Genomic DNA, 17,598 nt, shown 5'->3' on the forward strand with positions numbered 1-17,598 from the left:
GGGGAGGGGAACAGAAGAATTTGGTTGGAGGTGGGGCATTGTTTTAACAGCCGGGGAAAAAAGGCTATCAGTTCCACTCAGATAACCACCATCCATACACCCACTTTCACAACACACACTCTGCCCCTCCCCAGGATGCTATGGCCTGAGCCATGACCCCAATGGCTTGTGTCCGGAGGTCACATGACAAACTGGCCTGTAAACCGCCTCCTCACTTTTGCGGGCTGTCCATGGACAGGGACCAGGAGGTGAAAGAGCCGCAGAGATCCCAGTGGAACTGGACAGAGGACACAGGAAAGTTAGAGAGGGGATAGATAGAAAAACAGAGGGATAGGGAGAAAATGCAAAGGTCATGAGGTCTAATCTCTTACAGTGGACTTTGCGTGTACAGTGAAGAGTGAGTGGACATACACTACCTGTGTGGATGGTTGCCAGATGACCATTGGGAGATAAGGACCAGTATGCAATGGATACATGGGAAGGTAAGGGCTGGGGTCCCAAGTAGTAACCCTATCATTCAATTGTGCCGCTGGCACATGCGGTAATCATGTGTGCTGCTAGTTTGCAATGTAATATTATAATAATAAAAATAATCATTAACATTAGGTAGATTCTGTCAAGAAATTCAGCAGGAAATGTCTGTCCAATTACACATTTCTGTCCAATAACATGAGTGAGTGTCTGTTTGGGTGTGAACATGTGAATGTGCATACATGTTCTAGGGAATGCAAGTTTTGCAAGGACCAGTCTTGTTTCACAGAGATGTCAATTTTCTATTGATGAATGACAGCAGATTTTACAGCATTAGGTGTTTTATGTACACTTAACAGCATCCAGTCAAACAATTGAGACAATATGTTCTGTGTTTCAGAGAGAGAGAGAGAGAGAGAGAGAGAGAGAGAGAGAGAGAGAGAGAGAGAGAGAGAGAGAGAGAGAGAGAGAGAGAGAGAGAGAGAGAGAGAGAGAGAGAGAGAGAGAGAGAGAGACAGAGAGAGAGAGAGAGAGAGAGAGAGAGTGGATGGAAGGGGAACATTTTGGGATTTGGTTGTTTTTGGTCTGTTGAGCCCATCTGGAAAAGGTTTTTGTAATGGCAATGTAAGCAGTTTGTGGTGGCATGAGTGCGTGTGTGTCTGTGTGCACGTGTGGGGTGTGTGTGCACGTGTGGGTGTGTGTGCACGTGTGGGGTGTGTGTGCACGTGTGGGTGTGTGTGCACGTGTGGGTGTGTGTGCACGTGTGGGGTGTGTGCGATGTGGGGTCGCCCTGGCTCCACAGAGCCCATTCAAATCCCCTTAAGAATCATTGGAACGCACAGCTGTGCCAACCTCCCTTTACCCTTTCTTCACAATCCCCCTTCTTTACGTTTTACCCTCATGTTTCCTCAGAGGCAAGCTCCGTCCTGATTTGCTTAATTGTTATTTACCTCTCTGTCAATTAACAAGAAGAACAGAAAAACACCACTGCTCACGATTCATGTGAAGTGGACACATTATTCACTTTGACCATAGGTTTTTACATTGTCAAAAGAGGCCTCAGTGTTGCATATATGTTCAGAATATAAAGGTTAATGAAATGAGAGGATCAAATCAATTGTTACTGACTGTGTCTTTTAATTTGCTGACCTCACTCACTTATATTCCTCTCGAACTTGATTCACTTCATTTCACTGCCAAAATGAAACGTGTTGCCTCCCTTTCTACATCAATCCTTGTTTGCCTATGTGTGGTAATTTAAAGTATGGTAGATGTACTGCATGATTGTGCGTAATGCCTATGTGTGCCTGCTAAAGCCGAGTGCAGCTCTTAGCTCTCCTAATCTCTTGATATATGGTATATATTTGTCTTCCTCTTTCGCTTTACATAAGCAGAGCTAGGCCATTTTTCTAAACAGGCAGATGCAGGTGCTTGGTGTGCATGTCGCTGATCTTTTGTAAGTCTCTTTGAATGATTGCTGTCCATCAAATTCTGCAGAGAACCAGCAATAAGATCTTTCTGGAATGTATTGTGTCAGTTGTAAAGCGGGGAGCACAGGTAAAGCTCTCAGGGAGAGATTGTACACAGATAAATCAATTGGAAGCCTTGGTTAAAAGCTATTTTTTTATACACCCTTTAACACTTATACACCCTGATTCTTTAGCTGGATTGTGTTGCATGAAAGTTCACTGCATCAAAATATTTTGGATGTCGCATTGATTGATCTTATCCATAATGTAAATAGCAGAAATAATATGCCTGAAGGTAAGCATACATTTGCTATTTATTATAATTTACCAATGTCGGGAATGTATGCAGGATGGGAAAGTAAAGCACTGTTTATTTCATGTTGTATCCCATCAACCCAAATTACATTTGACAACATTTTTTTTATGTTGATAGTTCCTTAATAGTATGTTGACAGGCCTGCCCTTAAAATACTTTTCGACTAAATGCAGCTGACCTGTTAATGAGCTGAAACAAACAAGACCTTCAAGCTGTCTTAATAAGATGTAAAGGCACTTCTCCCATGGGGATGGAGATCTGACACACTCTGAAAAGCTGGACATCCTTTGTTTCACAATGAGCCTTGTGGTACAATATAAGTGGATGTATATTTTGTATATTTTGTTCATAGTTTTCATTCTGCTTTTGGTTTACAGTCGTTCTGTATGATTAAAATCCTCAAATACAAATGTCATCTGAGGCGGTAAACCTCATTTTCATTATCTCTAAAGACAGCACAGTTTCTTTCGCCCACAGGCAGTGAGTCGACAGCTCACGTTACACAGACCTCTCCCTAAATCAGAATCCCCCCAAAAAGATATGTAGTTACTGATGGTTAGATGGACAGAACTTGAGAGCGTTGTGGACTAACAGCTGTTTTTTGTAAAAAGAAGAACCAGCAATCCATGGAGCTCTACATCTCCTCCCCCCTCACCCCGCCACCCCCACCCCTTTAAAATGCCAGAGTTGCATTTCCTGATTGCTTTAAAGTTTGGAATGGCACCGGGACTGACCCCATGGAAAACAATGTGGCCTTTAACAGGACTCATGGGGGAGGGGAGGGCCGTAAAACTGACGTGGAGTTCAAGATGAGGTTGAGTGCAAGCATTGTGACTTCTCACACCCTAGTGAAGTGATTTAACACAGCTGTCATGAGGCCTTACGTTGACCCCACCAAGACCAACACTAGTAGCCCTCTCTCTTACTCTCTCTCACACACAAAACACACACATGCACTCTGGCTGCAGTCTCTCACTTGGTGTAGAATGACGTCACAAGGTTGAGCGTCAAACGAACATGCGCAGAATTCCTCTTTCAGTTTGCAAGAAGCAGGGTCGGACATTATCATGTGATTATCAAGTTGCTTGAATCTATACTATACTATAATCTATCTATACTTTCAGGATTACGTGTGTGTGTGTCTCACCGACATCTTAATCACTGTGTGCATCACGTCCGCTGTGCACTAGTTGTAGTGAACTAGTGAAGTTCCCATTGGTGGCTAATGTAGTGCCCATTCCTGTGAGATCCACAGCACCAGTGCTTACTGTTTCTTGCAAACCGCTTATCCAAACATTAACACTTGACACTGCACATTCTTAGGTCCTGAGAAATACACCTGGCAAACTTTATACAGTGTCCGGAATTCTGCCATTTTTTGCTACCTTATCAGATGTTTCTACAGAGTAAGCTCACCCAAACCTTAACCATGCTGTGCGCAAGTGCAGTACCTGCTGGTAGCAAGTTGACCTTCTAATGGGTAGCAAAAAATAACCTGTTCCCAAGATAATCAAGCCACACACACACACAGACCTCATTGGTATTGACACCATTTGTCCCTTCAAAGCAGCACCAGCTCTATTGTGATACCACCAACTTACACCCTTTTACACTACACAGTCAGCATTTGTTATTGTTTGTCATTGTAGTTGCACCTACTTTACTAGGATGCAAAAAAAGCTTATGTACATATTGATGTAGATTAGCAGCTCAGTTTTGATCCTGACCTTTGCAAGTCAGTTCAACACAGCTAGACATCCTCCAAATGTCAATTTCAGCATGAAAATGTTGCTGGTCAAAAAATCATGTTGTCAGATGAACAACTCTTGAGAATACATTTAGTGTAGTTCTATATTTTGTACAAACCCATTTTAACAGATTTAGCATTGCAATTAGATGCATATTTGTCTAAATGACAAGGAAATACATACATAACTGCCTATAACTGCATCAACATTAATATGGGATTGAAACCGAGGTTACAGAAAAACGCTTGAACTAGCACAAGCAGCTATGGTAGTAAAGACTTGCCCAAATGCGGGTGGGGGTCACGGCTAACTGACAGAGCTGGCATTCCTTTGTTGGGGGCTTACTCCTATCCAGTCACTTACTTGTTTCTGCAAGTAGAGGAGTCTTGAAACATTTTAGTGGACATGAATCACATATCTGGTAAGATGCATTTTGTCAACTGATTTTAGGATCATGCCCTTTGACACAGACACGTGCACACACACACACATGTGCACACACACACACACACACACCGGCTGTAGGTCTCCCCTGTGTGTTAAGCCCATAGCATTGCAGCTGAGACCATCCGTACAGTATGTGAGCTTCCCCCGTTATGCCTCAACACACACACTTTTTTGCCCTCCAGAGACCTAGGCAGAACCTCTTGTCCTATTTAGCAGCTCACTGACCTGCAAATAAGAGGATTGGCAGCCATGTTTCGCCGATATCATAATCATTGCAGGGTTGTGCCATTTTGCTTTGTCTCTGCTTTCGCAAACTCACACACACTGCTCTTATGCCATATGTCACACACACTCACAAAATACACACACACATTTTTTTCTCCTTCCATCTGCTTTGACTCTCGCTTTTTGTCAATGCAGGCTTTTTCTTTTTTTCCAGCTGTTTGTTTTTTTACCCTCATAGAAATGGCAGAACATTTCTGTACAGCTTCTATAGAAGGATATAAGTGTTTATGTGTTTGCCTGTGCAAAGTATGTGCTTTTTTGTATCTACAATGCCCACAACCCTCGCAGTGAGATGGAGGATGGGAAACATTGATGAATGGATGGTGGAGGTTCTCAGATTGAGCTAATTCTTCTGCTACAGAGATGTGCAGGTTGAGTGAAAAGAGGCAAAAGGCCTGGGCTTTAATTCCCTGACTTGATGCTTGGAGGATTTTAATGTTGGAGGCTAGGTTCAGGGATTATTCTGTTAAAGATTTCACAAGCACTTATAGTTCTTCTTTTCTGAGCTCCTCATCCTCGAAGAATGTGAAGTACTATGACGTGTGTGATACAGGCACATCAGCCAGCTATACATATATTTCCATACCTAAAACAGAACTGTTCATCCTCCCAAAATAAATAGACTCAACATGAGAAAGAATCCATTGGCTTGTCAAATGGACTCATAAATACAGACATAGGGTAAAACTAGGCCAAAGAGTGTGGGCTAGCTACAGTAAGCTGTTGTCCTGAAAAGAAAGTTGTTCATTCATTTCATCCAGTTAGTCTTGCTGCAGGATATTAAGTGAACCCTTTTTGGGATTGGTGGCATTCTTAAAATCCTTCTCATGAGATTGTCAAATAAGCTGTAGTGTCACATCCTTCCCCAGTTTTTATTTTTTTAATTTAAGATAGAAGATCATATGAATAGATTTCAAAATCCTCTCTTTACATCCTGGGCAGATGATGGTGGAGTCATCTTGACCTGGTTTAAAGATGTATTATATGTATTAGGAAAATGGCAAGTCCTCGACAGATCCTCGACCCTGGGATGCCAGTACGTGGTGAGGGTAAGGATTTGAAGGGAGCTTGACTCACGTAGTGCTCCTGGACGCCCCACAGTCATCAGTTGATGAATCTTGATGCTGTCTGTGTGTGTGTGCGCTGGGTATGAGTATGCTTACAGTACAACACACAGCCTATCACTTCCACACAGTACACAGAATGATTGAAATACTTTTGAAACCCCAACTGAGCAACATGCTCATCCTACTTTCAGGTTTTACAACTTAAGTAAAACTTAGATTTGCCCAAGTACAACTTTCACCTCCTAAATCCTCATTCCACCACACCTTGCACGTGGTTCCCATTAACTCCTCTCACCCACACCCCCACCACACTCCAAAATAGCGACGGTTTTTCAAGATAAGTGTAGGTGCAAGTTTTTTGTGAAAATGAGGAATCGTAACCACTGAAAGTGTTTGCAGAGAAAACCCTGAAATCCAACCCACCCCACGCTCCAAAAAGGGACATCCAATAGGTTGGTGGTCCTAAGCAAAACAAACATACAATTGTTTGTTAAGGCTAAAGACAGGCAAAAGCTCATAGTTTGAATGTTAATGCATTTTTTGACACCTTGCAGTACCTACGGTGGACAGAGAAATGACCCCTCTGTGTATGCCTTCACAGTTAGAACACCACTTACTTATCCCAGCCTTACGAAGGAGTAGAGAATGAATAGATACTTGTCAGCAGCCTAACAAATTCAGATACTAATATGTGGAAGCAGCCAAGATCATCTTTAGTTGTATCTTTGATTGTAAAAAGAAAACAACAAATAAAACGCAGCACGGCTTTTTTAAAATGTTAATCTTCCTCCCTCTCATGTCTTGCTTTTGATGCCGAAGGCAGGTTGAGATGCCAGGCATCGTGGTATTCAACTGGTTCCTCAGCCTGATTCTGTCAGCACACAGTAGGGACACACGCGTCCTATCGGAGGTGACAGCCCCCCACCGCTCCCAGCCATGCAACTCCACTTGGCACAAAATGGTGAATGTAAGATACCTGGGAGAGTGGAGGCTTAGCAGACCAGTGCAGCTGAAACAGTGATGCAATGTCATGGTCGTAAAACACACAAAACACTTATTTGCAGTGCACAAGTTATATAGTCATGAACACAATATATCACTGCATATTTATACAAATTATTTGGTAACCCCATTTAATGAAATATGCGCCCAGGTTCAGATTTGTATTCGCACAACAGCTTATAAGAGGATTAAAGAAAGATCTTCAAAACAGCAGCTTTTCTACAGTAGCCGTTTTAGACTTTAGAATCCTGTTTTGAGTGCATGTTGTTGGAAGTGATGTTCTAACTGTGAAAGCTGTGTGTGTTTGATAAACACAGCCATGTGGTCCACCACTTGAATGCAGACACATGTGGTGTGCAGGTAGCTCGCACAGTTCATCTTGGTGTAATGGTCTAACAGTTGTGAGTCTCCCTTTAGGAAAGACTACCACAGTTCAGAAACGACTTCAATTTATGGAGAGCAAATACAAATTATGTGGAATAAAATAGTGTATAACTAATATCAGGTTATTATAGTAACCTTATATAATGAAAGTAAAACATGTAGAGACTTCTGTCCCATCCATGGACACCATGTGTTACAGTAATACTGCTACATTCTGATATGAAATATTGAAATGGCAGCACTGTGTTTTCCATAGCTTTTGTTCTCTGTATGTTTCTCGAACACAATAATATCAGATTCTTTAGTAAACAGTTGATTAAATATATACATATTTCTCTTTCTTTCTTCAGGTGGCCAGGCTGACTCGCGCTCCTGCCTCATCTGTGGTGACCGTGCCACAGGCCTGCACTACGGCATCACCTCCTGCGAAGGATGCAAGGGGTTCTTCAAGCGGAGCATCTGCAACAAGCGCGTCTATCGTTGCAGCCGAGACAAGAACTGCGAGATGTCACGCAAGCAGCGCAACCGCTGCCAGTACTGCCGCCTTCTCAAGTGTCTTCAGATGGGCATGAACCGCAAAGGTACATATACATGCAAACTGAATCAAATGTGCACCTAAATTGTTTTAATCTAGTAGGCTACACAATAATGGGCCAAACAAGGGGCCCATCAGTGTTTGCGAAGGTGCGTTTTCATTTACTTCGAAGAATCCTGCACAACCTTCATAATTCCGATTTGGACATTCTATTTCTTATTTACATTTATCTGTTTACAGAACGGCAATTATATACGCAACCAAAAGCGAACGTTTGAAGGGCAATTAGCTACTTACTCTAATCTGAGGAAAGAATTGTGTATTTCAAGTGCACACGTCAGGGACATTGAGGCTAGTTGAAACTTTAAATTGTCAGTTAAATGTGTAGATTTCTCTGCATTAGAATACCTCATCTTAAACATTCTTATATGTTGAGGAATAGACTAAGTTTATTGTATTCAGTCCTTTCAGGTCTTCCCTACTGTGGTTCTCCTTCAGCTCTTTAATGCACCACCACAGTTTGACATTCATTTGCAACTAGTTCTCTTTCAGACTGGCTTCAAACTTTAGTAGCTCTCTTTGAAAAATTCACGTTCACAACTGCAGCATTGACTGCCCATGTGAACATTCTCCTAATCATTGCCTACAAGAGAAAGAGAGAGGCTTTGTGTATGTAGTATGGGATTTGCAGAAAAACACAGTGATATTCAAATGAAGAGATTGACAAGAGGGTACAAATTTGGAGGGAGATGGAGACAGACAGGTGAAGAGATGTGAGGATGGAGTGAGAGACAGAGGATAGAATTTGAGGGGACCTCATCTGAAGATGCACATGGAAACACTAGTAGGAAAAGGTACCATTAGGCCAGCAGGGATGACAGTGATAATAATGATAATGACAATAACAAAGGCTGGCAGGCTGTTACCTGGAAGACTATAGTCCTATGTACCTGGGAGAGCCTGTTAACATCAATTTCAGTTCCATTCTATCAAAGTGATTGGGTGACACCAAAGCCCGCTGCCCAATCGCTTATTTGTACAGATCTAACTCAAGTTGACATTCATGTTGTAGTGACCTATTGAAAGTGACACCGCATGTCAAGCCCACTGGTCCTCCATGTTCTCATCATTAGTATGTCCTCCATTTGCCCTATTCCTTTTTATTGCTCAAATGATAACAGTTGTGATTTCAAGCAAAGAGCACAGTGGCAACTTTTCTGCCTATTCAGTTGCATGGTCATGTAAAACTTCCTTGCCGACTTCATGCAATAGACACTGTAACATTTGCATCAGTTACTGTGATTACTGTGCTAAACTGCAAGAAGATTGTGACTGTCGCAGGGACAGAATTCTTACACACGGGGGTTATTAACAATTTTACTTTCAAGACGCCACGGACGAACTTATCCTTATCGAGATCCTTGAAGACAATGTAGAACGTGTTGTTCATCTCCCTTGTTATTCTTTATTTACCAGTCTGTCTTTGATCCCAGCTTAAGACAAGAAGATAAGAAGAGTCATTTGCAGAGCCTAAGAAAAAGGATTTCTGATTTCTGATATGCAAATATATTGCTGTGCATCCTGCATGCTTGAGAGGGGAGGAAAACCAAACACACTGGTTCATCCAGCCCCTGAGGCAGAAGGTGGATTTAGACCAAAACTTCAGGGCTTTATCATATCTTAATGGCATTACAAGCATGACGGATTACCAGCAAGAACTCAGTTTCAACACCTTTAACAGTTTGTGCAGATAATCCACTTTAGTTGTGTACTCTGTGAGGTTTTTAATGGATTTGATGCACACAGTATTTCTCTTTTCTTGAAAAGAAGATGGGTCTGTTTATGAAATGGGGGTGACTCTATGGGAATTTAGCAAAGAATGCACTCTAATCCAGGACTAGCAGTCCTCATTAGAAGTTTAGCTTGTGACTGCATTTGAACCAACATGGTTAGCCTTTTCAAAAACGTCAAACAATTGTTCCATTCCACATGTATGTGTAAATTCCTACCATATCTCTAAGACCCTAGTGTTCCATGGTCTGAGCTGATGAAAGTTCCTGCAGTGACCCCTAATGGCAGACATGACAAGTAACAACTCCAAACTCCTTGTCTGATGGGCTGCCCTGTCCTAAAGACATCCAAAATATATTGAACATTTTCGTATCTCAAACAAGGCCTGTCATAAAACAACAAACACATCTGTTACATTTCAGCTGGTATGAGTTTATGTAAATGTGATGTTAGGATCTGAATCCTGCTTCTACACTTGTTAGATGAAGGCCTTTTCAAATGGCAGAGATTAGCAATGTGAAGCTTCATAGTAGTACCTTACTAATATGTTTAAAATGTTGTTTTGGATAATAAGAAACACAAGGCAATCATTTTATATATTTTTTAAAGCATACAGTACGTGCTTTATAAATTTGTTTCCTTTTCTTGTGAATCTCCTGCCTGAAGAGGGCGCCATGTCCCTTTGACAGATAGTGCATTCAAAAACTATACAGTCATTTATAGGTACCTTGTAAAAATGAATTTCCTCTCTTGCTTCTGTTTAAGAACTGACACCAATTCCTACCGCACAAGTAAAATAACACATATTTAATGAAACTCTGATAGGAATACTGTCATTAGGAAATAAACAAACAAACATTAAGGGGGGGGGGGGGGCACAGTGGTTCAAATGTTCAGCATATTAGCTGGTGAAGAATATTTACATGGTTTGTCTAAGTAATGGAAACACCGATTGCAAAAAGAATGTACCTTGCATTGACAAATCAACAATGTGTTCTTGCCTAGTTATTAATCTAAAAATAAATACTTGTACTGTAAATAAATAAATAACTGTCATTGGTTCCACCAGGGAGAGCTCCACATACCACTACTGTTACAGTCTGAGAACCACTGTCCTGTGCAAATACTTTTAAGTTTGCTAGTCAGAGGCTTTTACTTTGATAGTTCATCAAAGGTTTTTACTACATCAGGGGGTGTTCACTACATCAGGGGGTGTTCACTACATCAGGGGGTGTTTACTACATCAGGGGGTGTTCACTACATCAGGGGGTGTTCACTACATCAGGGGGTGTTCACTACATCTGGGGGTGTTCACTACATCAGGGGGTATTCACTACATCAGGGGGTGTTCACTACATCTGGGGGTGTTCACTACATCAGGGGGTGTTCACTACATCAGGGGGTGTTCACTACATCTGGGGGTGTTCACTACATCAGGGGGTGTTCACTACATCTGGGGGTGTTCACTACATCTGGGGGTGTTCACTACATCAGGGGGTGTTCACTACATCAGGGGGTGTTCACTACATCAATGGATACATCTATTGCATGGCCTAGAGAGAGGGGAAATCCTGTGTGTTTACAACTTATTGCTATGGGGAGGTTGCCAACCAGCCTATAGTCCACTTTATAATGGAATGGAAATGAATACTAATCTACATGAAATGTGTCCTTTTATTCTGCTTGATTTGTATAGCTTTTTTAACATTAATTATCTCCATACAGCAATCAGGGAGGATGGGATGCCAGGAGGGAGAAATAAAACCATTGGGCCTGTTCAGGTATGTTTAGCATCCATATACTTTGAATGAATACAAATATATATTCCAGTTACCATACTTTTATCTTAATGCTTTACCATGCTTTGTCCTACTGGACACACCGTCTATGCAAGTATGTCCAGCTGACAACACTAGATCATTAGTGTAAGGGCAGGAAGGAGTACTGTCCACCTTGCAGTCTGAGAAGGCTGCATACAGTATGAACCTTATTGACTCCAAGGGCACTGCTACATATACTTATGTATTTATGTATTGCAACCAACCCTTAAGAGAAAAGATTCAGCTTTTGTCTTTTTTTTCTTTCTTTTTTTTGATATTTTTGTCAGTGCTTGAAAAACCTTCCCTGAGAGAAGACCTTCCCTGCCGAAAAACAGTTTTTGCTTTAGAAAGTTGATATCTATGTTTCATGCTTGTCAGGTGTTCTGTTGGAGTGTTTTGCCTCAAAATACATCCTTAAATACCTTGGATCTATTGAGATTACTTTCAACAACTTTCAACTTGAAACAAGTTCCCAAATTACACTACTTACTTAGTGGACATTAGACATTGATTGTAAATTTATATCAACTGATATTCAATTTAGTCAAGTCTTCTCCCGTGTTTAAACCTTTTTTTCATAAAGAAATTGCTGTGACATTCAGTAATACTTGAAATACCTCACATTTTCTGTTGACGTGTATCTGCCAAAAGGTTTAGATAACATTCTTTGCATATTAAATGATGACGCAAGAGCATTCTGATTTTGGAAGCTCCCGCCTCTATGTCCTTGCACTAGAGATTGAAATGGGCCCTTTCAAAACACAGCTCACTGACCCATGCCTGTATCTCATAATAGATGCAAAGTTAACTCATTAGGCAAAATTACGATTTTGCTTAGGTGGATATGAAAACACCTCCACTAAGTTGTGGGCTGTCTGTCAGGCGACTAAGGTTAGAACCTTCACAGAGGAGAGTCATTCATTACACTTCATTTGAAAGGGGTATATTCTGTATGTGTCCTCAATTATCATGACATGTAAATGCATGGAACAATATATGTATTGATATATTGTCTACACATACTAAATAGGAAATCATAAATAGGGGTCTACCAATTTAAATATTTTATAATGGTGGATATAAAATATTTGCATTTAGTAGTTGTGGATGTTAGAAGATTAGTAAATGCAACTTTTAAAAAGATTCATAATTCTCAGACTAAAGGACATGTTTTGAGATGGAGACAAACAGATGGAGACAGTTTTTCAAAGTGCTGAGTAGTTGGGCAAAATCTGTCATTATCTCAAAACTTGACCATCTCCATAATATTGAAATGAAGAAGTCATAGATTGTGATTTTCAGCATTGACTCTCCCTAAACAATCCATCAAAACAAAGTATTAAAGCAATGTGAAATATTGAAACAGTGTCAATTCATCATTTGACACCCACATTCATTGTAATGTTATCTTACAATTGGATACTAGGCTTTGTCGAGCTGTTAGTCAGTGTTCCGGAGTGAATACAATTGTTCCACACTAAATCTAATCAAAGCAATGTGAACTGCAATGTGAACTGTTGAGCTGCTGGTGACTCATCCTCCAGTCACATATTGTTAGTTGAATAGGATAAGTGTTCAGTGAATACATAGTTAAGTCAAGGACGCTGTGAATAGAAGTAATTTGTGCCAAAACAGTGTAGTTAACATTGGTAAGGTGTGTCAATTGCCAAAGGAATATGGATAGTGACCTCACTTTCCAGCTTGTTTGTTTCCTACAGATTTCACACCAAGAAATTGAACGCATTATGACAGGCCAAGAATTTAAGGAAGACAACCATATTCCAGAACACTCTTGGGGAGACAACATGGACAACGAGCAGAGTTCCCCCAACAATGGTGTCTCTGAGGTCAACCATCCTTCCCCAATGTCCACTCTGTCATCCAGGTGAGCTCCAGACACATTGCCATGACAGCACAGCACATGGAATGTACTAGAGATAAGATATTGTCTTCAGTATATTACAACAGAAAATAGTATAGTTGGATTTAACCTCTCCTCTTTAGAGATAATTTATTGTAACTCTCCTCAACATTCTAAATGATCTTGTTCTGGATAGAAATGCACTCACCCATTTACATGCAAGATTTTGAAGAATTGCGTTTCTTTTCACTTCTGCTTTTTAGCTGGGTTTGTTGCCGCAGAAACGACAGCCAATTGAAAAACTGCTGTGTCACAAATGCTGTCCTTAACACTTAGGGTCAACTTTCCCTGTATGACTTTCTCTCTGCATTTTGTTCTTATCTGCACCTTGAAGGATGTAACTATGTTTTTGTCTGGGTCACAGCTCACTCACCCAACAGATGAATGATTGCTCAGTTCTCACTAGTATGTATGAGGACCTGATGTTGTGTCTTTTCGGAACCTTAAGGTCATTTCAATAAAAACAATATTTGTTCATTTGCAGTCGATCAATGGACATCAGCAGCTACAATGCTACCTACCAGGAACAGTATGTTGGCACCCTTGTACCCTTGCACTACCAGTCTCTGCCGCACCTTTTTGGCTACATGGAAGAGTCTGGCCCTTTTCCCAGTCCTGCTCGCAGCCTGTATCCCAAATCCCAGACCCTGGTGTCACAGCTGATGGCTGCTGAAGACCTGGCGCCCCTGGGCACCCCCATGCTGATAGAAGCTGGGTGAGTCTCCATGACACACGGGTCCTGTTGCTGGAAGGTGGTTTCAAAGTTGTTTTCAGCACCATTGCTGTATTTTGGTGGTGTTTGATTGTGTAATTGAGCATTTTCCTTGGAAAGCCCTAAAGACCGGTAACCATTAACCTTTTTAGTTTTCTAGCTGGAAAATACTCTCACTTCTGAGAACCAGCTCACCTTTGTCTTCTCCCCTTCCTCTCCCGACATCTCACCCAGGTTCGGGGTAACCCAGGTGGAGCTTTTTGCCCTGCTGTGCCGTCTGGCAGATGAGCTGCTGTTCCGTCAGATCTCTTGGATCAAGCAGCTCCCCTTCTTCTGTGAGCTGTCCATCGAGGACTGCACCCGCCTGCTCAGCGCCACCTGGCAGGAGCTCATCTTGCTCTCCAGCTTCACCATATACAGCGCACAGATCTTTGGAGACCTGGCAGCCGTCACCGCTAAATACTCACCCTTGGATGACCAATTGAAGGAGTACGAGTTTAACCAGAGTTTGGGGGATTGAGGCAATCATGGTTTTAGACACTGGGGCTAGTAGAAGTCAGGTGCCGATCAAAGAGCTCATGGCTCAAGGACGTCACTAACATCATGAATTCATAATTACTCTGTTTCTGTCTATCCTACCAGGTTTAGCGAAGATGGAATGGATGTAATGGAGAGGTTGATTTATCTGTTCCACAAGTTCCATCAGCTGAATGTTAGCAACGAGGAATATGCCTGCATGAAAGCCATCAACTTCCTCAACCAAGGTATGTTTGACTCTCATTATCACTCATACACTGCATCCATCCTAGATTGAGAAAACACTTTAACAGCATACTGTATTGTTATGTTGCAGTGTTTAACTTGACAGCCATCACTCTTCAATGGAATAGAAGTTTAAAATTTTTAAGATAATGTCTCTTTTGAATATTATTTTATCAGATATCCGGGGCCTCATTAACGTTTCCCAGCTTGAACAGCTTAACAAGCGCTACTGGTATGTGTGCCAAGACTTAATGGAGTGCAAGTACCCACAACAACCAAAACGCTTTACAGAGATCATGATGTGCCTCCCCGAGATACGCTGCATCGCAGGTCAGTATGCCTCAAGAGATACTGCTGGGTTGGGTGTGAAATATTGGTATGAATATCTGTTCGTTCATAGAATAGGAGTTGCAAAGAGCTGAGCTGGGTTCTTAATTCAGTGCTCTTGTTGTTTCCTCCATGCTCCATCCATCCAGGGAAACTGGTGTATTTCCCAGTGGAACAACTCCCCCTACTGTTTAAAGCAGTGCTGCACTCCTGCAGATCAGGCCTCAAGCTCTGAGGAGGGACACTACCTTGCATGACAACAGGCCTGTCACTGTCTGCTGAAAACCCAACTGGTCACCTGAAGGCAAGCCGCAAAGGACAGGAACTTCCTCTCCCCAATCCTATTTGCCCTTTTATGAATGTAATGTGCAACGTGAATGTTTTTCCTAAATGTATTTATGACATGACAGATCTGAATGTATTTTCATCTACGCAAGGAACATGCCACACGCCTGCAAATAGGCTACACAAAATTAACCAATAATTCTTTTGAAGCGTAAGTGTAATATACAAGTGTGTTGATCCTTAGGAATGTAGCTATTTTCCCCATTTCATTTGTAGAAAAAATGTATATTTGGGGCTTCCACTTAAATAATGAATTTGAGAAAGTTGATCAAGTGTATGTTCTGTATTGGTAAAGACAACATCACTATTCATGTGTATTATTAACACAGCATCTGCCACACTTTGTATTATAAAATACATGTAACATCGTTTGCTATAGTGTTCAAGGCCAGATGATGTCCAGAGTGGACATGTCTTTGTTAACACATCTTCCAACATCAAATGAGTTTATTTCTTCGGTTTCCTCTTTTGCCCTCTCTATTAGAGGCATTAATATCAACATGCGCGTGAATCTGCATGTCTGTATTTTCTGTCTCATTATGCAAGTGAAGGGAAGAGATTAAGTTATATTTTAGGTGTATTATCTACAGTTTGGCATTTACTTGTATTCCTTGCATTTCAATCAATCAACTAACTGGTAATTGGTCCAGGCAGTTGTACTGTAGTTGATCTCTATTGGAGACGTATCTGTAGATGCCAAGGAGATCAGAGGGGAAAGATGCACACTGTCTCAGCCCAGGTGTGGGTAGGAGTGGATATATAATAAAGAATAAATGCAAAAATGACATGTAGTATGCGTACAGTGTACACTGCTCTTTGATAAAACACAGACATTGTTAATTCTTTATGTGCCAACAAAAAGCTTAGAGCCCAAAATAATTATGTGGTATTTTCTTACTTTGAGCCGCACAAATTTGTGTTCTTAACAGGGTAAATGTGAGTTTGTTGTACTCAGGAGTTACTCGGGAATCATGTTTAGGAAGTACATTGTAGTATGAGTAGATGTAGCTTTTAGGAAACTTCTTGAGTCCTTTTTAGTAGCCGTCTTGCCTTTTGGGAATTTCTTTTTCTATCTATTAAAGGAAAGTTTGGCATTCTTTGTGAGTGTTTAAACAGTATTACAAGTCAATTCTTTAGTTTTTTGTAAAAAATGATGACACTTGAGTTCTCAATGTCTTTGAAACTGGTTGGACTTGTATTATTTGGTGTCCTATACACATGGCAAATAAGGCCTGTCACTTGACCATTACAATTGCCCTCCCCCATAAAACATTCCAAATCATTTTCAAAATATTTGTTATATCTCTTGAATGTTTACATATTTTGCACCAGACAATGATATAAGAAAAGTTACTGTGCCAAAGTTACCATGTGTTACTGTGATTGATGTTTGATATGCTTTGGTTTTTACGTTCTTAGTCAGAGCTCGTTGTTCGGCATTTTGCTCAAGTCTAGAAGTGCCTCCATCTTAGCCAACTCCGTCAGCCTTGTGTGTTCATATAGTTCTTGAGGAAAGCTTATTCAGCAAATGTGTTTGTATACACCACATTTAACCATGTCTCCCACTGTTAGTTTTATTTGAATTTAAATGTTCTGTATGGATTTTTTGGCTTGTTTGATAAGAAAAGCTTCACTGTCTAAGAATTCTGTATTATTCGAACAGAAAGAGTTTTTGTTGTTATTGTAGGTTTTAAGTCTACGGTTTGGTCCAGTCATGTAATTGACAAAAGGTGTAGTCCTCTCGGAGCTGTAGATATTGCATGGATTCACTGTGAGTAATGCAAGTTACCAGTCTGTAGGGAGACTCTCTTTCTGTTTGTCAGTTAAGTTCTAGTTTTCAAGTCCCATGGCCACTCAGGGAAGTGAAATGGTTGAGTTCAGACCGTTGTTGTACCATGCACAATGTACTCCTAGAATAAAATATGTTTGATGCAGTTTCACAGTGTTTTTAGTATGTATTTTTTTTCAATGTGGTCGAATGGAAACTGCAATAATTTCACAATCTGACATAATGAGGTGAGGGTCAGGAATGATTTTATGTGTGTCTTCCATGACTGTGACAAGGTTGGTATGCATGGTCAACGTATCCTATTAAAGTATTTTTGAGATAAGCTGTCGGATTCTAGTCAGGTCTTAAAACCACAATTCTCGTACAAAACATTACTATAGTTATTCTCTACCACTAGATAATCTGAT

At 40.9% G+C, this 17,598-nt stretch overlaps 1 protein-coding gene across 1 annotated transcript; it reads left to right on the forward strand.

Moving 5' to 3' along the window:
• Window positions 1-249: 249 nt before the first annotated feature.
• Window positions 250-17,295, forward strand: LOC124484509 (nuclear receptor subfamily 6 group A member 1-A-like). The gene is made up of 9 exons (XM_047045437.1): window positions 250-482; window positions 7,540-7,770; window positions 11,241-11,296; window positions 13,054-13,220; window positions 13,741-13,971; window positions 14,203-14,457; window positions 14,611-14,732; window positions 14,908-15,060; window positions 15,207-17,295. The coding sequence occupies exons 1-9, from the start codon at window positions 467-469 to the stop codon at window positions 15,290-15,292; spliced, it is 1,317 nt and encodes a 438-aa protein (XP_046901393.1). The 5' UTR covers window positions 250-466; the 3' UTR covers window positions 15,293-17,295.
• Window positions 17,296-17,598: the final 303 nt, after the last annotated feature.

The sequence above is a fragment of the Hypomesus transpacificus genome, chromosome 22, assembly GCF_021917145.1.
Source record: "Hypomesus transpacificus isolate Combined female chromosome 22, fHypTra1, whole genome shotgun sequence".
Classification (NCBI taxonomy): Eukaryota; Metazoa; Chordata; class Actinopteri; order Osmeriformes; family Osmeridae; genus Hypomesus; species Hypomesus transpacificus.